Source organism: Camellia sinensis, chromosome 11 (assembly GCF_055761805.1).
Source record: "Camellia sinensis isolate YWXY chromosome 11, ASM5576180v1, whole genome shotgun sequence".
Taxonomy (NCBI): Eukaryota; Viridiplantae; Streptophyta; class Magnoliopsida; order Ericales; family Theaceae; genus Camellia; species Camellia sinensis.
In genome coordinates this window covers 27,037,884-27,059,672 of record NC_138971.1, presented here as the reverse complement: position 1 = coordinate 27,059,672, position 21,789 = coordinate 27,037,884, and the positions used below count along the sequence as shown (strand labels likewise).

Genomic DNA, 21,789 nt, shown 5'->3' with positions numbered 1-21,789 from the left:
ATATAAATTATGTTTTTTAAGACTTCTTATAAAAATAATTTAACAATCTTATCACTAACCTTAGTTTATGGGAGAAGTTGAAAAGGGTACTGTAGTAATTATACACGGATTGTATCTATAATTATTTGTATAAGGTGATTTTAAATGCTGATCAGGAGTTTTTGACCAAATCAATAAATGCAGGCATGTGGAAAGACATGGAGATTGAAAAAAGTTAATAAATGCTGATCAGGGAATTTTAACCAAATTAATAAATGCTGAGTTTTTTTTTTTAAATAAAAAATTTAAAAAATTTAGATTGGGATATTGAAGCTCCCACAGGCCTTGGGGTTTAAAAACCCCATTTTGCTTAATATATAGTACTAACATATCACCCGTGCTATGCACGGATTGTGTTTACAATTATCTATATATGTGATTTGCGATTTTTAAATATATATATATTTTTTAAATGTCTTCTTTTTTTCCTTTTTTTATATTATATTAAAGTTTAATATTTTGATAATAATCATATGTGTTAAAGACTTTTCAAGGAATTAAATGTCTTTTTTTTTATTATATTATATTAAAGTTTAATATTTTGATAATAATCATATGTGTTGGACTTTTCAAGAATTTTTTTTTATGCTTGTTCTTAATGCATTAAAGTGTTATTATGAGGGATAATAATCATATGTGTTGGGACTTTTCAAGAAATTCATATGTGTTGGATTTCAAAGAATTTTTTTTTTGTTTTTTTTTAATACATTAAAGTGTTATTATGAGGATAGGACTTGGGAGTTGGCAGAAGTTAATAAATGTTAAGATTTTTTTTTTTTTTTTTAAATCAAAAAATCAGAAAAATTAGATTGGGAGATTGGAGCTCCCACAAGGCTTGGGGTTAAAAACTCCCTTTTGCTTAATATATAGTATAGATAGCCTATCACCTGTGCTATGCAAGGGATAATTGTAGATATTTATATTTATTTTAATTTTTTTAAATATATAAATTATGTTTTTTAAGATTTTTTATAAAAATAATTTAACAATCTTATCACTAACCATAGTGTACATGAGAAATTAAAAAGGCTACTGCAGTAACTTATGAAGCACGGACACAGACACGCGACACGACACGACACGGACACGCTGACACGCAAATTTTCAAAAAATGGGGGACTCGACACGCTGGGGACACGTTCAATATATATAATTAATTTTATTTATTATATGTCATAAAATTATTAAAAAATAATTAAAAAAACATTGAAATAACATAAAATTACATTCCATCTATACATAACATGTCATTCGAAGCTACCAACCATCATTTGTTACAAAATGCATGAAAATCAAACCACAAAATATAAAATTATCCAATGTTACCAACAACTAATAAAATATATATATATATATATAGTCTGCAAAAAGACATATTAACAAAACTAATTAATAAATATATATATATATATATATATATATTCTGAAATAAGATATAGATGGAAAAAAATATAAAATGAAAAAAAAAAAAGAAAAAAAGACGGAAGCCGAAGAAGAAGGAAGAAGACCAGAAGAAGACTAGAAGAAGACCAAACATAGAGAGAGAGAGGAGACTTCGACACAGAGAGAGAGAGAGAAACATCGACTGACGAAGACCAGAAGAAGAAGGAAGAAGGCCGAAGCCGAGGAAGGAAGAAGAAGGTGTACCTTACGAGCGACGAGCGACGGCCGAGGAGCGACGAGCAACGAGCGACGACGAGCGACCAGGTTCTCTTTCTTCTCTGTTATCTTCGCCTTCTCTGTTTCTCTTTTTGTTCTCTGCTAAGCTCTTAGATCAATTTAGGGCTTTTGATCGATTTAGGGCAAACATAAGTTATTTTTATTTTTTTACAGATTGACCCCAAAAATATTTTGTAAATTCTGAAATTGACCCCGTGCGTGTCCTGAAAGTGTCCATAACGTGTCCTGGATGTGTCCGGCTTCAAAAAAAATAAAAAAAAAATTGGACACGCTCTAGTGCGTGTCGGACACGTGTCCACCGCGTGTCCGACGCGTGTCCGTGTCCGACACTGGTACGGAGCCCTCGGAGAGGTGTCCGTGCTTCATAGGCAGTAACTATGCACGAGTTGTATCTATAATTATTTGTATGATGGGATTTTAAATGCTAATCAGGGATTTTAACCAAATCAATAAAGGTAGGTATGTGGATTGAAAAAAGTTAATAAATGCTTATCAGGGGTTTTTGACCAACTCAATAAATGTTGAGGTTTTTTTTTTTTTTTTAAATCAAAAATTTTAAAAATTAAGATTGAAAGATTGGAGTTCCCACAAGGCTTGGGGTTTAGGGTTTAGAAATTCCCTTTTTCTTAATATATTTACAATTATCTATACATGTGAATTGAGATTTTTAAATGTCTTTTTTTTTTTTTTTTTAAATGTCTTCTTTTTTTCCTTTTTTATATTATATTAAAGTTTAATATTTTGATAATAATCATATGTGTTGGATTTTTCAAGGAATTAAATGTCTTCTTTTTTTTATTATATTATATTAAAGTTTAATATTTTGATAATAATCATATGTGTTGGATTTTTCAAGAAATTTTTTTATGCTTGTTTTTAATGCATTAAAGTGTTATTATGAGAGATAATAATCATATGTGTTGAGACTTTTCAAGGAATTCGTATGCGTTGGATTTCAATTTTTTTTTTTTTTTTTATACTTGTTCTTAATGCATTAAAGTGTTATTATGACGGTAAGACTTGGGGGTTGGGAGAAGTTAATAAATGCTAAGGTTTTTTTTTTTTTTTTTAAATCAAGAAATTTAGATTGAGAGATTGGAGCTCCCACAAGGCTTGGGGTTAAAAACCCCCTTTTACTTAATATATAGTATAGATTGCTTAACAACAATTCTTAACAAAGAATGTAAGCAAAGACAAACTCTCAATTAGCAATAATAACTTAACAACGATGTTGATATTTCATAAGCATACATACCTTTACGAGTAACAATGACCCAATAATAAGAAAGAAGTGATTATAATATTTTTATTTTAAAACATAAAACATTTTAAAAGGTATATTTGCTTATTGTTCAAAAAAGTACCTTTATTTTTTTATAGAAAAAAAGAACTTTCATAACCATTAGGTTTAATGGATTTCACCCACGTAATATTGAAGTATATTTATTTTAATAAAATAACAATAGATAATTCATCTTGCAAGTTACTTTAACCTTAAACATCTTTAGAATAAACATTATGATTTTTTTTTAAGGAGGGAAAAAAAAAGGTTAAAAACATGTTGGGTCTGACTAAATCTAATTGGATCCTATTAAAAACTCTTTGATCTCCAAAATAATAACAAATTATGTAAATATATTGGTTATTTTCGTACTAAACACTAATAGTTGTACTATGTCATTTAACTAAAAAAAAGGAGAAAAAAAGAATTGAAATATGTTGGACATAATAGTTTCAAGAATTGCATGAATCGTAAAAAGTGAATTGAGTTGTGAATCAATTGTGTGAATCGTGCGATTCACAAAAGATTCACTTCCGAAATATATTCACTCATAGATTTGTATCGATTTGTAAAAATTACGAATCGAATTGGGAATCGTAAGATTTTGATAATAGACTAGGGTAAAGGAATTTTTGATGTTCACAGCCAGAGAATCACTTAATGGGCAAAAAAGGATGTGGCACAGCTTTAGGAAACTATAATTTACTTACCATTGGGTTTGTTGTTGTGGGTTTTGGTTAATTCATTTGAAGAATTAGAGCTCTAGGCCAAAGGGTCACTCAAGAAAAGGTAGGAAGAGGAGTAAGAGAGGATTAAAATCTGCTGGAAATTTGTATTAATGTATATAATATGATAGTGGTGTTGGTGAAGGATAGTGGCATGTATAGAATATGATAGTGGCGTTGGTGGTAGATAGTGGCATGTATATAATATGATAGTGGTGTTGGTGAAGGATAGTGGCATGTATAGAATATGATAGTGGTGTTGGTGGTAGATAGTGGCATGTATATAATATGATAGTGGTAGATAGTGGCATGTATATAATATGATAGTGGTAGATAGTAGTAATATATAATCTGTAAGTGGCATATAATGGGTTATAATGATGTTTGTAATATCTCCTATATAAGGAGTGTCATTTGGTCTTGTAAGATAAGAAGTTTTGAATATAACAGAAATATATTCCTTCTTCCTCATATTTTCGGAGTTCTTCTTCCTCATATTTTCTAAGTTGGTATCAGAGCAACAAAAAACACAGCAGCCCTAAAACCGTCATAGCCATGTCGGAAGTCACGTCCGAAACCACTTCAACCCCTGCCGCTGCCATTCCGGTGAAAACGTCCAACTCTCCCTCTGTCCAAATCACCACCATCCGCCTAAATGGTGATAATTTTCTCCGCTGGTCACAATCTGTCCGGATGTATATCCGTGGGCAAAGAAAGATCGGTTACATCACTGGTGACAAGAAGGCTCCTGCTGTTAATGATCCGCTGTTCGACAGTTGGGACGCTGAAAACTCCATGGTTATGACATGGTTGGTCAATTCCATGGAGGAGGATATAAGCTCTAATTACATGTGCTATACTACTGCACAAGAATTGTGGGATAATGTTAGTCAGACGTATTCTGACCTAGGAAATCAATCTCAAGTTTTCGAATTAACTTTGAAGTTGGGAGAGATTCGTCAAGGAGATGATTCCGTCACCAAATATTTCAATTCGTTGAAAAGGTTATGGCAGGATCTTGACATCTTCAACACATACGAATAGAAATCGGTTGACGACTGCAACCACCACAAGAAAACTGTGGAAGACAGCCGTATTTACAAGTTTCTTGCCGGCCTCAACATTGAGTTCGATGAAGTGCGAGGAAGAATTATTGGCAGACCTCCTCTCCCATCCATTGGCGAAGTATTTGCCGAAGTCAGAAGGGAAGAGAGCCGAAGGAGCGTCATGCTTAAGAAAAAAGGTACTGGTGAATCAATTGAAATTTCTGCTTTAATTAGCGATGCTGCGGCCAACAAGGCTGCAAATTACCAGCGCAGGTTTGATGATAAGCCACGGGTCTGGTGTGATTTTTGCAACAAGCCTCGCCATACACGCGAAACGTGTTGGAAGATCCATGGCAAACCTGTCAACTGGAAAAGCAGCAAACAATGAGAGAAAAATCGTGGCTGTCCTACCGCTAATGAAGCCGATTCAGGTCCCTTCAACAAAGAGCAGATTGATCAACTCTTAAAGCTGATAAAATCCAACTCCTCATCCGGTACTCCTAGTGTTTTGTTGGCACAAACAGGTAGAAATCCTAAAGTCTTCTCTTGCCTAAACTTCTCTCCGTGGATCATAGATTCCGGTGCCTCCGATCACATGACTAGTTTTTCCCATTTATTTAGTACCTATTTCCCTTGTTCTGGTCATGACAAAATCAGAATAGCCGATGGTAGTTTTTCACCTATTGCAGGAAAAGGATTTATTAAACTAATTGAGAAAATTAATCTCAATGCTGTTCTTCATGTCCCCAACTTAGCCTGTAACCTTTTGTCTGTCAGTAAACTATCTAAGGATTCTAATTGTCGTGTTACATTTTTTGAATCCCATTGTGAATTTCAGGACCAGAACTCGGGGATGATGATTGGGCGTGCTAGGATGCTTGAAGGTCTTTACTACTTTGATGAAGTACCTGTTAGTAATAAAAAAGCTCAGAGCTTTAATAGTACTAGTTCAATCTCTGTTCAAGAAAAAATAATGCTATGGCACTATAGGCTAGGACATCCTAGTTTTCTTTATCTGAAACATTTATTTCCAGAATTATTTAAAGGGATTGATTGTTCTTCTTTTCATTGTGAAAGTTGCATTTTTGCAAAATTTCATCGCTCTACTTATTTGTCAAAACCTTACCAGGCTTCCAAACCTTTTTATTTGATTCATAGTGATGTTTGGGGCCCTTCTAAAATCACTACTCTTTCTGGTAAAAAATGGTTTGTTACATTTATTGATGACCATACCCGCTTATGTTGGATTTATTTGATGAATAAAAAATCTGACGTGAAAAATTTATTCACAAATTTTTACAATATGATTGAAAACCAATTTCAAACCAAAATTGGTATTTTACATTCTGATAATGGAACAAAATATTTCAATGAGCAGTTGGGTGAGTTTTTGGAAAAAAAGGGGATTTTTCATCAATCTACATGTCGGGATACCCCTCAACAAAATGGCATTGCAGAACGAAAAAAATAAACATCTACTTGAAGTAGCACGTGCTATAATGTTTTACATGCATGTTCCTAAATATTTATGGGGTGAAGCAATTTTAACAGCCTCTTATTTGATAAACAGGATGCCTACAAAGGTGTTAACATACAAAACACCTTCTGATTGTCTCAAAACTTTTTTTCCTGACACGAGGTTGTTTTCTGATTTACCCGCCAGAGTTTTTGGATGTACTGCCTATGTTCATGTTCCCAGTCAATTTCGTTCAAAACTTGACCCCCGTGCTATAAAATGTGTTTTTTTGGGTTATTCCTCAAACAAAAAGGGGTATAAGTGTTTCGATCCTCAAACCAAGAAATTTCATGTGAGTATGGATGTGTCATTTGTGGAAACAAAATCCTATTTCCCCAACACTTCTCTTCAGGGGGAGACAAGTGGAGTAGAAGACCGTTTTTGGGATATTTCTATCCCGCTCCCCAATGTCATTTATCCTACACAAAAACCACATCTGTCTGATAATGATCACTTAGGAGAGCCAAGTTCTATGGTGCCTAGTCAAGAAGATTCTTGTTTAGGGGGAGAAGTACTACAAAATGATCTAAATCCTGAGCTTCAGGTTTATACTAGGAAGCGATTTCATCTGAGGAATAATGACCCGAATGTCCATCCTAATGACCCGAATGTCCACCCGAGTTTTGGCATCGAAATTTTAGGTAATCCTATTCCTTCTATTTCCGACCTCGATGTTCCTATAGCAATTAGGAAAGGTGTCCGAAATTGCATTAAACATCCTATTGCAAATTACTTCTCCTATCAAAGACTGTCTAAAAACCATAGAGTTTTCACATCTAAGATTTCACACTTGTTTGTTCCAAGGAATATACAGGAAGCATTGGATGATCCGAATTGGAAATTAGCAGTCATGGAGGAGATGAATGCTTTAAGGAGAAGTGGTACTTGGGAGATAGTTGATCTACCCAAAGACAAGAAAACAGTTGGGTGTAAATGGGTGTTTACGATAAAATGTAACGCAGATGGAAGCGTTGAGAGATACAAGGCGAGACTGGTGGCTAAAGGCTTCACTCAAACTTATGGGATCGACTATCAGGAGACGTTTGCTCCTGTTGCTAAAATAAATTCCATCAGAGTACTGTTATCTCTTGCAGTAAATTCAGATTGGCCTCTACATCAACTTGACATTAAAAATGCATTTCTCAATGGTGATCTTGAAGAGGAGGTGTTCATGAGCCTACCGCCGGGATTTGAGCAGAGACTTGGAAGCGACAGAGTATGCAGATTGAACAAGTCATTATATGGACTCAAACAATCACCAAGAGCGTGGTTTGAACGCTTTAGGAAGGCAGTTATCAGTTGTGGCTTCTCGCAGAGTCAAGCAGATCACACAATATTTTATAAACATTCAAAAAACAGTAAAATTGCAATTTTGATTGTTTATGTTGATGACATCATTTTAACTGGTAATGATGAAGCAGAGTTAGCAACCCTCAAAGAGAAACTCGCAAAAGAATTTCACATTAAGGATCTGGGAGCCCTCAAGTATTTCCTCGAAATGGAATTTGCAAGATCCAAGGAAGGTATATTCGTTAATCAGAGAAAATATGTTCTTGATCTCCTTGGAGAAACAGGTATGCTTGGTTGTAAGATGGTGGAGACTCCGATCGAGCCTAACTTGAAGTTACAAGCTGCTAAGGCTGAAGAAGTCAAAGAGAGGGAACAATATCAGCGACTTGTAGGGAAATTGATTTACTTGTCTCATACGCGGCCTGATATTGCCTTTGCAGTCAGCATGGTAAGTCAGTTCATGCACTCACCAGGGGCAGAGCACTTTGAGGCCGTTTATAAGATCTTAAGATATTTGAAAGGAACTCTAGGGAGAGGCTTACTGTTCAAGAAACATGGGCATCTTCAAGTTGAAGTATACACAGATGCAGACTGGGCAGGAAGTGTTACAGACAGGAGATCAACATCCGGATACTGCTCCTTTGTAGGTGGGAACCTAGTTACATGGCAGAGTAAAAAACAGAATGTGGTAGCTAGAAGTAGTGCAGAAGCAGAGTTCAGAGCTATTGCCCATGGAATCTGTGAAGTAATGTGGATTAAAAGAATTCTTGAAGAATTAAAGCTTTCTCACCCGACACCTATGAAGGTCTATTGTGACAACAAAGCAGCTATATCTATAGCTCATAATCCAGTTCTACATGATCGCACAAAACATATAGAAGTGGATAAACATTTCATCAAGGAGAAAATCAATGCTGGCATAATCTGTATGACCTACCTTCCAACAGGTGAACAATTAGCTGATGTGCTAACGAAGGGACTACACAAGAAGCAATTTGATAAGCTGACTAGCAAGCTGGCTATGGAAGATATCTTCAAACCAGCTTGAGGGGGAGTGCTGGAAATTTGTGTTAATGTATATAATATGATAGTGGTGTTGGTGAAGGATAGTGGCATGTATAGAATATGATAGTGGTGTTGGTGGTAGATAGTGGCATGTATATAATATGATAGTGGTGTTGGTGAAGGATAGTGGCATGTATAGAATATGATAGTGGTGTTGGTGGTAGATAGTGGCATGTATATAATATGATAGTGGTAGATAGTAGTAATATATAATATGTAAGTGGCATATAATGGGTTATAATGATGTTTGTAATATCTCCTATATAAGGAGTGTCATTTGGTCTTGTAAGATAAGAAGTTTTGAATATAACAGAAATATATTCCTTCTTCCTCATATTTTCGGAGTTCTTCTTCCTCATATTTTCTAAGTAAATCTGTAGAGATTTAAGATAAAGACAAAATGCAACTCCTCAAAATATTCTCTCATCGGGGAAAGAACAATTGGGGTAGAAAAGCCCCAGACTGGAATTTTATATTACTGATGGGTAATCACCTAACCATTATTTGAACGAGTGAACCATTTGGATATTGGGTTACTCCTAAAATATAGTGGTTTTCTACATAGAATGGATTTTATTTCATAAAATTATACACTTCTTGAGTACATTACAAGTGACACGGTTGGCCTTAAATTTCTATGGTTTTCAATTGTTACTTTTGTTTGTATTGTAATAATTTGTGCCCAACGTTTGTCATTCGCTAACACTCGTAAACTATTGATAATTTTCTCTTTAACTTTTCAGAAATTCCATAGATTCTGGAATTTGGTGATTTACATTGTAGACTCTTACCTTAAACATATAACACAGAACTAGTTAAATTCTTTTCCATGCTAATCAAATTAATGTTTAGCACCCACTAGCCTGTGTCATGTTTTAAAGCTTCTCTTAATCTGATTTTAACTTCCATTATTAATTTAAGAAAAGACATTTCATCATAGGTGTTCAAGCTGCTTATTGGGAAATGCTTGATGAGGGAAGGATCACGCAAACTATTGCAAATACCTTGATGCAATCTGTGGATGAAGCAATTGACTTGGTATCTCATGGGTCCTTGTGTGACTGGAAAGGTTTAAAAGCACAGGTGCATTTCCCAAATTATTACAAGTTTCTTCAAACAAGCATTTGTCCACCAAAACTGGTTACATATTTCACTGTGGAAAGGTTGGAATCTGCCTGTTGCATTTCTGCTGCATTTCTCCGGGCCCATAGAATCGCGCGACGGCAACTACATGACTTCATTTGTAAGAATTTTCTGTATGTTCTTGAATGTTTTAGGTTGCCATAACTTTGTCTTTTACAATGTCTTTCACTTTGTTGGAGTGCACAAATTCTATGAAGCTCAAAATGCTTCTTTTTAGTTTAGATAACAGAGAATGAAAAAGAGGATGCATACAATGTTTGTACCAAGAGGGGGGTGAATAGGCCAAACCCTAGGTATTACAAGCCAATTAAAAATTTAGATCAAGCAATAATAGGAACCAGTTCAACATAACAATTCAAAGTATTGTCAATAAATCCAAAGGCAACCACACAAATTGCAGTCATTATAAAACACACAAGCAATATATATGGAAAACTCTAGGAACAACCATCCCTCTGGGAAAAACCATGAGTAGCCCTCTAAGAGTGAACAATCCATTAGACCAAGTATTTCAAATACAAGATTTAGGAAAAGTGAGTTTTAACCCTAATTCGGATGCAATTTATCCTCGATGTCTAGAGCCACAAACTTCTTGTTTCATCTCCACTTGCAAGTGACTATAAACACAAAACTCCATTGAATTCTCCCCCCTCCCTCTCTCTCTAGATAGTGCGATCATGAATTCCCTCTCTTGATTCATTTCTCTATTTAATTTTCTCTCTCCCAATATAGCCACTGCCATTGAAGCACACGTTTTGAGCTTTGGTCTCTTTCACTCATTCTCTTCATTCTCTTTAACCTCTCTGTCCATGGTTGTGGGTGGCTTCTATACTCGGTTTTGGGTTTGCCATAGTTGTTTGGTCATAGTTTGGCAGCTCCATGCTAGGTCTTGCCATGATTGTAGGTTGAGCAGTGGTTGTAGGGGTGCCAACTTGCAAATATGAATTTTTTTTTTTTTTTTAATAAATATAGTAGAAGATGAAGATTAAGATGACATGGATTTTTTGTTTTGTCTTTCTGTAAATATTACACAAGTATAATTGCCTTTTTGCATTAAATGTTTACTTTGGCTTGATTTTTTCTCATCCCAACTCTCAGATAGGCATGTTGCAATATCTATCAATTTGGACATAGTTCGTAACTATACATTACTCCCAAACCACATGAAGGTTATGACGATTTTAGAGAAGAGAAAAAGTTAGGAAATGAGTAAAACCTCATCCCCTTATATATTAAGAATAAAGCATAATTACAGGAGTGCCATAAGGTAAGAATTATGGGCCAGCTCATTACAGTCCATTACATCAAATCAGAATAAAATATGTGAATATGCTTTCCTATTCCAACACTCCCCCTCAAGCTGGTGCGAAGATATTTCTCATGCCCAGCTTGTTGAGAATGTTATGAAATGGTTTGCTCTTTATTCCTTTGGTGAGAACATCGGCTAGTTGGTCCCCAGTTCTCACAAATGGAGTACATATGGTGCCCACTACTGAGGTTTTCTTTGATGAAGTGCCTATCAATCTCCACATGCTTGGTTCTGTCATGATGAATTGGATTATGAGCCATGTTGAATTGGATTATGAGCTATGCTGATCGCCTTATTGTTGTCACAATACAACCTCATGGAATCGGTTTGGTGGATCCCCAAGTCTTTCAACAGTAGTCAAATCTATAGCAACTCACATACACCCTGAGCCATAGCCTTGAATTCGGCCTCAACACTAGATCTAGCAACCACATTCTGTTTTTTACTTCGCCATGTGACTAGGTTGCCTCCAACAAATGTGCAATATCCAGAAGTTGATTGTCTGTCAGTGACTAATCCAGCTCAATCCGCATCAGTAAACGCATCCACACCAAGATGTTCATATTTTGAGAAATAGAGATCCTTTTCCAGAAGAAGATTTCAAGTACCTCAGGATTCTCATAACGACCTCTAAGTGGGAAGTTCTAGGAGTATGCATAAACTAGCTAACCATGCTCACTGCAATGGCAATATCGGGATGTGACTGGGATAAGTATATGAGTTTAATCACTAGTCTCTGATATCTCCCTCTGTCCACTGGCTCTTCCTCTTGATCCTCACTTAGTTTCTGGCTCGGTTCTAGAGGTGTATCACATGGTCTACCTCCAAGCATCCTAGTTTCCTTTTGCAAGTCAAGTACATACTTTCTCTGACATATGAAGATACCCTCCTTGGACCTAGCTACTTCAATGCCTAAGAAATACTTCAAAGTACCCAACTCTTTGATTTTAAACTTCTTGGCTAAGTATTCTTTCAACTGAGGGATCTCCTCAACGTCATCTCTTGTCAAAACAATGTCATCAACATAAACAATAAGAGATGTGGTTTTACCATGTGAGGAGTGTTTCACAAATAAGGTGTGATCAGCTTGACTTTGCTTGAACCCATATCTCAACATAGCTTGAGCAAAACTTTCAAACCAAGCCCTATGAGATTGTTTTAGCCTATAAAGTGACTTCTGGAGCCTGTATACTTTACATTTGGACTTGGCATCTACAAAATCAGGGGGAATATCCATATAAACCTCTTCTGCTAGGTCTCCATGAAGGAAGGCATTCTTTACATCAAACTGATGAAGTAGCCAATCCAAATTTGCTACAAGAGAGAGTAGTGTTCTCACAGAGTTCATTTTAAGCCACTGGTACAAATGTCTTCTAGTAATCTACCCTATAAGTCTGAGTGAAGCCCTTAACAACCAGTCTTGCTTTGTATCGTTCTATGGAACCATCGGCTTTATGTTTTACAGTGTACACTCACTTACACCCAACTGGATTTTTTCATCTAGATAACTCTACTAACTCCCGAGTGTCATTCTTGCTGAGAGCTCTCATCTCCTCCATCATAGCATGTTTCTATTTAGGAATAGAGAGAGCATCTTGGAAATTGGTAGGTAGACTCATAGAAGAAATTTTAGACAGAAAGGCTTTATATGAGGAAGACAAATTAGAATAAGAGATATGATTAGTAATCGGCTGCTGAGTACATGACTTAACCCCCTTCCTATTAGCAATGGTAACATCAAGATCGGAAAACTCAGGAACAGGAGCATTAGGATCAGAATTACCTGGGTTTTTAGGAGAAGAGGACGACTCTGGACAGCCATTTTTAGAAGAAGTTGGCAGTATAGGAGGGGAAGTAGTCTCTTGTATCCAGGTGACTTTCTGTCTATCCTTGTCCCTGACATAAACTTTATCTTTGCCTACTTCCTTTGTTGGTTCACCATCCACAAGCTGTTCAACCAGTAGCGATAGTGGAACAATCTCTTTCACATCAAGGCTCCCCCTAAAGGGATGATTGTGACACGGGGGAGGAGAGAAAGTAAGACTGAGACTCAATAAAGTTGATATTCATGGAGACAAACCATTTGCGAGTGGGAGGATGATAACACTTATACCCCTTTTGGGTGGCAGAATAACCTAGAAAAATACACTTAAGAGACCGAGGATCTAATTTACCATGAGTGGGTGAATGATTATGGACAAAGCAAACACAACCAAAGGTCTTAGGAGAAATGGAGAACTCGGAAGAGGTGGATTCGAACAAAACTTGAAGAGGGGCTTGTTTGTGAAGGACTTGGGTAGGAAGGCGATTAATCAAATAAGTGACAATGAAAACTGCTTCCCTCCAATAGGAATGAGGAACCCGCATCTCAAAGGAAAGACAACGGGCCATATCGAGGAGATGGCGATTTTTTTGTTCTGCAACACCATTTTGTTGAGGGGTATTAGTGCATGAAGTTTGGTGTATAATGCCATGAGTGGCGAAATAATTGGCAAGACCAGAGTCGATATATTCTCTCCCATTATCAGAACGTAGAATATGGACAATCGTCCCAAATTGAGTACAAACCATTTTATGGAAGTTTTGAAACACAGAAAACACCTCACTCTTATTAGTGAATGAAACGGGATGGAACTGAACTTTTATTAGTAGACGGAGCAAAAAAGGCTCAGTATTGTTTTCCAAGTTGATATGACTCACATTGAAAATCAGACATATTATTTTTCTCAAAAACAAAAGGAAATAAATGCTTAAGTAATAAAAAAGAGGAATGTCCTAAGCAACGGTGTCATAGCCAAATGTCATCCTTAGTAGATTGTGATTGGATAGATGAATGAGCCAGCTTGTCTGTCTGATCTAAAATGTAGAAACCATGTTCCTCTCTATCACTACCAATCCTCTTTCTCGTGATAAGGTCCTGAAAACAACAATGATCTGGAAAAAACGTCACACTATAATTTAAATCACGAGTAGTACGACTCAAAGATAAAAGGTTAACTCTAAAATTGGGAACATGAAGTACAGAGGACAAAGGAAGGAAAGAGGTGACATGAATTAAACCTTTTCCTAATACAGACGAAATTGTACCATCAGCAATACGCACTTTTCCTGACTTGAGGAGGGGTTATACTCAGAGAATAAATTAGAGGAGCCAAACATATGATCGAAAGCGCCAGAATCAATAATCCATGGTACAGTTGTATGAGATAGCAATGCATATGGGGAGGCAGCTAAGCTACTTGAATTGACAAAGGAAGAAGAAGGTGTACCTGTAGCAGAAGTGGAGGCTCGACGATCTAGCAAGTGGCAAAGAGCAATCTCAAAATTCGAGACAAATAACCCCAAAACATCAGCAGCAGGGGAGACAATTGGAGAGGAAGATGGTGGCTCAACAGTGTTTGAAAGATGTGCCTGAGCATTGGCCCTGCGGCGTCTAGACTGACCAAACCTACCCCCTCAAGTACCAGGACGGTCTCCTCGACCACCAGAGGGAGTCCCATGCAGCTTCCAACAAGTCTCTCGTGTGTGCCAAGGTCTATGACAGTAATCACAGAAAATATTATCCTTCTCGAAGGAATGACAAGAACCACGGATATTGCTAGGGGGTGCAGAAACCAAGGCTGAACGATCAATAGTAGCAGAAGGAAGCATCGCATAGCGGCGACTCTCCTCATTCTGCACAAAAGCAAAGGCTTCCTAGAGAGAAGGAAGCACATCCATGCCAAGTACTCTACACCGAAATGGATCATACTCCACATTTAGGCCTTCCAAGAACTTGAAGACCTGCTCTTGCGCCACAAACTTCTGGTAACCAGCAGAATCAGTGGGATAGATGGACTTGAAATCCTGAAGGTGATCAAGCCGCTTTCACGCATTGCTAAGGAAGGTAAAATACTGGAAGATAGTCATCTCACCTTGTACCGACCTTTCAATAGAGCAACGTAACTCAAAACCCTATGAGAAGTTTCTTTTCCTGAAGTACGATGTAGCTACAGCCTTCAAATAACTTGGGCAGTGTCCATAGACAAGTAGCCCTCTCCAATCTCAGGTACCATAAAATGTATCAACCAACCCATGATTGGAGAGTTGGTGATCTCCGACTGGTCATAACTAGGATCCGTGGTATTGGGTGCCTGCATCCTTCCATCAACATACCCTGTCTTCCCTCTACTCTACAAAAAAATAGTCAGACTTTGCGACCAGGTTAGATAATTCTGACCATTGAATAGAGAGGTGCTGATCTTAAGGCCAGGGTTGAGGTTATTAGTCATAGTAGGAGGTATAATGGAACTCTCGCTCTTAGGTGGCTGAGAAGTAGTAGACTCACTAAGGGAATCTGCCATGGATACTCTACTGTGGGGGCATATTTTTTGAATGACAACACGTGGCCGAGGTGGCACTGAAGTACCAGCCGAGGTGCCATGTATCCTGGTCATGAAGCCGAGGTAATTTCGGCAAGGCCGAGGTTATCTGCGAAGATACCAGAATCCGGGATAAGCGGATAAGGGACAAAAGTCCTAGAATGGGAGAAGACTTCAGTTTGGGTAAAGATAAGACTCTTAGAGAGTTTATCCCAATCCTACTAGGAGTCCAAGATTAGCAGTAATCCTAAGTCCATTGAAGCTAGGCTTTTATTTGGACTAGGTTTGTGTTGGCTATAAAAGAGAGGCACCATCATGGGTCTAAGGTATGTCTTTTATGCTTTGTCTAGTGAGTTAAGCACTATTGGTTATCTTTGAGAGATATTTTACTGACTTGATCGTCGGAGTACCCCCGGGTGGACAAACCACCGCGGGATTCTTATCTTTCTGTGATAGGTTGTTCGGGCTTAATCTATTCTGCCGGTGTTCTACAGCTGAGTACTAGTTTGGCAGTGTGGTCGGAAATTGACACACACATCTACTTTGTAACTCTCAAACACAATGACAATCACACACCCGAAAGATAATAGTAGAAGGAAAAACACAACTACCACGATGAAAGTATAAAGAATTAAGAACTCGTGTATTTATTTATTTATTTTTTTGCGGTTTGTGTGTTTTAGGTTGAAAACATTATAGGATAGAGACAAAGACTTGCCGACAGAAATCTAGATGTTGGGGATCAAGCCGACAGAGGCCTAGAGGGCCAGAGAGGCTGTCGTCAAGGTGGAGAGCCCTGGAGGCTTGCCGACAGGAGTCTCGGATACCACACAACAAGCCGACACAGGCCCACAGGCATAGAGGGGCTCCCGACAGACCCCTAGAAGGCCTGAGAGGCTACCGACTCACCCTAGTAGGGTGTTAGGTAGCCTCGGAGGACTGTCAAAGCCTGGGCAAAGACTTTTGGGAGGCCTGGTCTGGGCTGGGTTGACGGTCGGGGTGCGGGGGTGAAGAGGGGAGGCTATTGGAGAAGAGAAGAGAGGCTCTAGGCTGGGTATTGCTATTGTGTATGGGTGGAATAGGGTAGCTAGGGTCTGAGTTGCTCTGATACCATGTAGATTTTAGAGAAGAGAAAAAGTTAGGGAATGAGTGAAACCTCATCTCCTTTTATATTAAGAATAAAGCATAATTACAGAAGTGTTAAGAATTATAAGCCAGCTCATTACAGCCCATTACATCAAATCAGAATAAAATATGTGAATATACTTTCCTATTCTAATAGGTTATGTGGTCATTTTCAAACAACACATGGTAAAGTGTTTATAGGGCAATACACAAGGGGCAAAAACGGATTTTCCCTGCCACCCCATTATTGGAGACAATCCTTTAATTCTTACACGTGCTTTTTGTCAATTTAGGTGATAGTGACATTGCAACTAATGTCATCAAAGAAAGTGAAGCTGAAGGAGAGGAAGCAAGAAAATTCTTGGAAGAAGTTCGTGCTACATTTCCTCAGGTTTGTGTGTTTAAGCACCCTCATTGAATGTACTTGTAATCATCAATTATGCTGGATTCTTCTTAGAATTCATTATCCAGTCATAGGTCCAACTTTTGTATACGTGACAATGACTAATATAACTTAGCCTCTCTAGTAGATTTCTGCTTGGAGCATGTTCTAGTTGTAGTTTGGTACATTTAACTAAGAAAGTTGTGAGAAATTTTACACTGGGAACATTTTCAGGTTCTTCATTCTGTGAAAACGAGGCAAGTAACATATTGTGTGCTTAATCAATTAATTGATTATGTCAAAAATCTTGAGAAGATTGGGTTGTTGGAAGAAAAAGAGACGATTCATCTTCATGATGCTGTCCAGGTTCAATGATAAATATTTTTTTGTCATTTTTCCTTCTTATGGTCTTCCTTTATATATAATATAATCTTTTTTTTCATTTATATTTAGAGTATTATTCCAATTTTTATGCAGAATGATTTGAAAAGGTTACTAAGGAACCCTCCTTTAGAGAAGATTCCAAGCAGTGTCCATCGTTTCCTGGTAGAGCTTCCTTCTTCTGTCTGTGAGCAACTTGCAGATTCTCCCAAAGAGATAATGAAACTACGTGGTGTGACGCTATTTAAGGAGGGTTCAAGGCCAGACGGTATTTGGCTCATTTTGAATGGAGTGGTGAAGGTAGTTAAACAATTTGCCTGGGTCAATCCGAATCTGAGGGATATACTTTTATTTCATTTAAGATCTCTCACTACAAATTTTGAATTTCAATATGTCACAAATGTGAATTTCTGTTCGGCAGTGGACGAGTAAGAGCATAAAAAATAAGCACTCATTACATCCAACATTTACCCATGGAAGTACTCTTGGCCTGTATGAAGTGCTGATTGGCAAGCCATGCGTATGTGACATGATCACAGATTCTATGGTACTGTGTTACTTCATTGAAGCTGAAAAGATACGTACAGTGCTCAAATCTAATCCAGCAGCAGAGGATATCTTTTGGCAGGTATGATGATATTGGGAGTTTGTGACTCTAATCAGTGTAGAACATTTACGGCCTCATTCATTGGCATCTACGTTATATGGACTTTTCTAAATTTGTGAAGTACCCATGTCAGGCACTAACCATTTAGGAAATGCATGGGATATGTGTCTGGTAAATTTAGTTGGACATGCATCTAACAAGTATGTCTTAAGTAGTCAAGTTTACTAGTATATAAATATGCATGAGACCCCCATTGTATGCAATAAAAAGCTCTGTGTTAGTTGTTCAACATCATTTTATCCTAAAAAAAAGAAATATTTAAACATATAAAATCTAGTTGCATAGTGATGTCCTTAAGACATACGAATTTGATGACCTTAATACTGTTTAGTCACCAATTATTCCAAAAGCTTAAACTACCCAACAATGTATATCAAGCTATCCAAAACCCTCCCTTACGTTCAACCCCGTCTTGCAGATGGAAATGCAAACAAAAAGAGAACTAGACAACCAACCCAAGGCCTCTCACCCTTTTTTTTTTTTACAATCAGTCAATAATACATAACCATGTAAAAATTTATGTATTATTGATTGATGTTTATTGATATATATTACAATGATTCATGATTCCTATATATAGAAGAGGGTGAGTGTGTAGTAGGTAAGGAGTAGGTGAAGTGGAGGTGGTAGTGGTGTAGTGGGTTAGGTTTAGTGGAGTAGGTGAGGTGGTAGTGGTGTAGTGGGTTAGGTTTAGTGGAGTAGGTTTAAGTGGGTGAAGTAGGTGGAGAGTAGGTGGATTTTAACAGCCCCCCGCAAACTCAAGGGGGATAGGAACTAACTAACTTGAGTTTGGAGAGAGTAACAAAACAAGAAAATACATAAAAATAAAAGAGGATAAGAGACACTGTATGGTCGTGTCAGACCATTGGTGAAGACACTGGATGGTGGTGTCATAACGTTGGAGAGGACACTGTATGGGGGTGTCATAACCATTTAGAGGACACTGTATGGTGGTGTCATAACGGTGTAGAGGACACTGGATGGCGGTGTCAGACCGATGTAGAAGACAGTTTATGGGGTCATGTCGGACCGTTGTAGCAGACAATGTTGTGACAGTTGTTGTGACAGTTTACGGAGTCTTGCTGGACCCTTGTAGAAACTAACCGGAATCAATGTCGGGACAGTTTATAGAGTCTTGTCGGACCCATAAAGGAGCTAACCGGAATCAATGTCGGGACAGTTTACAGAGTCTTGTCGGACCCATGAAGGAGCTAACCGAAATCAATGTCGGGACAGTTTACAGAGTCTTGTCGGACCCCTAAAAAATACACTGTATGATGGTGTATATAGGCTGCCCAAATATATATATATATATGGATATATATAGTGAGCCCTCAAAAGTCGCGCCCTCAAAAGGCGCGCCCACTTTATCAAAAGGCGTGCCCGACAGAAAGCGTCGAGCCATCAAAAGGTGAGCCGGAGACGCGGCGAGGCACGTGAGCGACAGAGTGGCGTGTCGGCCGCGTCGTCAGTGTCGATATAAACCAATGCGGAGGCAATGGAAACCAAACCAGGCTGAAACCTCTGAACGTTGTCAGACTGAAACACTCTGAAAAATACTCTGTATCCAACCCTTCTCGGAAACACTCAGCAACCCAAAAAACATGGCCTCTTCTTCCCGTTCAGCTACCCAGAATATGGCCTCTTCATCCCGTGGTCTACTCACTCTCTTTCCCGACCTCAATGAGTCAACAAGAGAGATAACTGGTGCGGAGGCCCGTGAACCTCAACCAAACACCTCTGGTTTTGCTCCGTTGAACTTTCCGATGCGGTCGGTGGAGCAAAGAATGGCAGTGCAGTCGGATGTGGAGGCCAATCAGTATACATTGAAGTCATGTGTGGAAACCATGACTGCGGTTACAAATTTGTCGAATCGGCTGCAGAGTAGGACAAATGAGGTGCAGCAGTTAAACGCCCAACTGGCTCTGCTCCAACGCATGTATAAGGATGCGCGAGCAGAGTTAAGTGTGCTAAAGGCGGAAAATAAGGAGCTGAAGCGGAAGGCCACCGTAATGTTCCGATTTGGAGGTCCACCGTATGCTGTAGTGGAGGAGCAGGGAGGAGGCAACTTGCTTGGTGGTCTAGGAAGCACGGAGGCAACACCGGCAAGGACCACCCAGGACGGAGGCAAGAAGAAAAGACCGGCGGCTGAGTAGAGAAGAAAAATCCCACTGTGGGTGTGGTAGTTTTGTTTTTGTTTGTGTGGGTTTTCTTCTTTTTTTTTTTTTTTTTTTTTTTTTTTGATGTAAAAGTGTGATCGGGGTTGATCCCCTGATATGAATAAAATGACAAGGTTGTGGAATGTTGTTGGTGTTATTTTGTGGTGTTGTTTTGTTTAATAAGAAAAATAAAATAAAAGAAAATAATGGATAAAGAAAATAGAGAAAAATATTTGTGGATGGAATAAATTAAGAGAAAGGAGAGATATGATTAAAGTGGGTTTGAAAGTGGGAAAAGATGAGAGAGAGGGAGATAGAGTGGGTGCATGATGATGATGTTGGGTCCATGGAGAGAGAGAGAGAGGGATGTCCAAGAAGCTTGTGCTTTTGATAGTTACACATTACCCAAGCTGTATGTGAAGATGCATGTTACTGTCTTACACTTCTGCAGGCTTGGTATTCTTTGTGGGGCACTTGCAACACGTGACATTGAAAATTGTATTTGAAAATGATGACATCTCCAACATGAAACGTCTTGGAAGCAGCCCAGGCCTTGTAATCAATATTCCCAATGATGGTTCAACCAGCGGAGTCCCCAACCTTGTACACTGCTGCCATTGAAACCTTCAAGCCAGCAAACATGGCTACCAACAACAGAGCCACAGCTCTACACCCCACACCCAAATCCATGGCTAAGAGAGAGAGAGCAAATCGGGAAAAAAACAGCAGTGACGAGCAGAAAAGCAGCGCCAGAAACGCCAACGACGACGACGAGTAAGAGTACAACCACGGATATGTGAGAGGCGAGGTGAACGGCGATAGAGGCTAGACGATGATGCGGGTGCCGCCGCCGACATAGCGGAGGAGGGGTGTAAGAAAATGTTGAAGAAGTCAAGGTATGTGTAGAAAATAAGCGGAATAGGTTGAGGTCCGGCGGGCGGCCAATGCGAGGTTGCCGCCCGCCGGTGAAGCGAGAAATACTAAGGTCTTAACCTTGCTCTGATACCATGTAAAATTTAATGTATAAAGAGAAATAGAGAGAGAATAAATTGTATGTATTATTGATTGATTTATATTGCTGGAAATTTGTGATAATGTATATAATATGATAGTGGTGTTGGTGAAGGATAGTGGCATGTATAGAATATGATAGTGGTGTTGGTGGTAGATAGTGGCATGTATATAATATGATAGTGGTGTTGGTGAAGGATAGTGGCATGTATAGAATATGATAGTGGTGTTGGTGGTAGATAGTGGCATGTATATAATATGATAGTGGTAGATAGTGGTAATATATAATATGTAAGTGGCATATAATGGGTTATAATGATGTTTGTAATATCTCCTATATAAGGAGTGTCATTTGGTCTTGTAAGATAAGAAGTTTTGAATATAACAGAAATATATTCCTTCTTCCTCATATTTTCGGAGTTCTTCTTCCTCATATTTTCTAAGTTGGTATCAGAGCCACAAAAAACACAGCAGCCCTAAAACCGTCATAGCCATGTCGGAAGTCACGTCTGAAACCACTTCAACCCCTGCCGCTGCCATTCCGGTGAAAACGTCCAACTCTCACTCTGTCCAAATCACCACCATTCGCCTAAATGGTGATAATTTTC

The 21,789-nt window shown here is 38.2% G+C and overlaps 1 protein-coding gene across 2 annotated transcripts in view; it reads left to right on the top strand.

The window, feature by feature from the left end:
• Positions 1–21,789, top strand: part of SOS1 (sodium proton exchanger, putative (NHX7) (SOS1)) — a 100,963-nt gene that overhangs the window by 69,138 nt on the left and 10,036 nt on the right. The window contains exons 16-20 of one of the 2 annotated variants that reach the window (XM_028211807.2): positions 9,584–9,886; positions 16,875–16,972; positions 17,198–17,329; positions 17,441–17,644; positions 17,766–17,972. In XM_028211807.2, coding sequence (XP_028067608.2) covers positions 9,584–9,886; positions 16,875–16,972; positions 17,198–17,329; positions 17,441–17,644; positions 17,766–17,972 — 944 coding nt within the window. The remainder of the gene's footprint in view (positions 1–9,583; positions 9,887–16,874; positions 16,973–17,197; positions 17,330–17,440; positions 17,645–17,765; positions 17,973–21,789) is intronic. The other variant, XM_028211808.2, reaches the window with a different exon arrangement.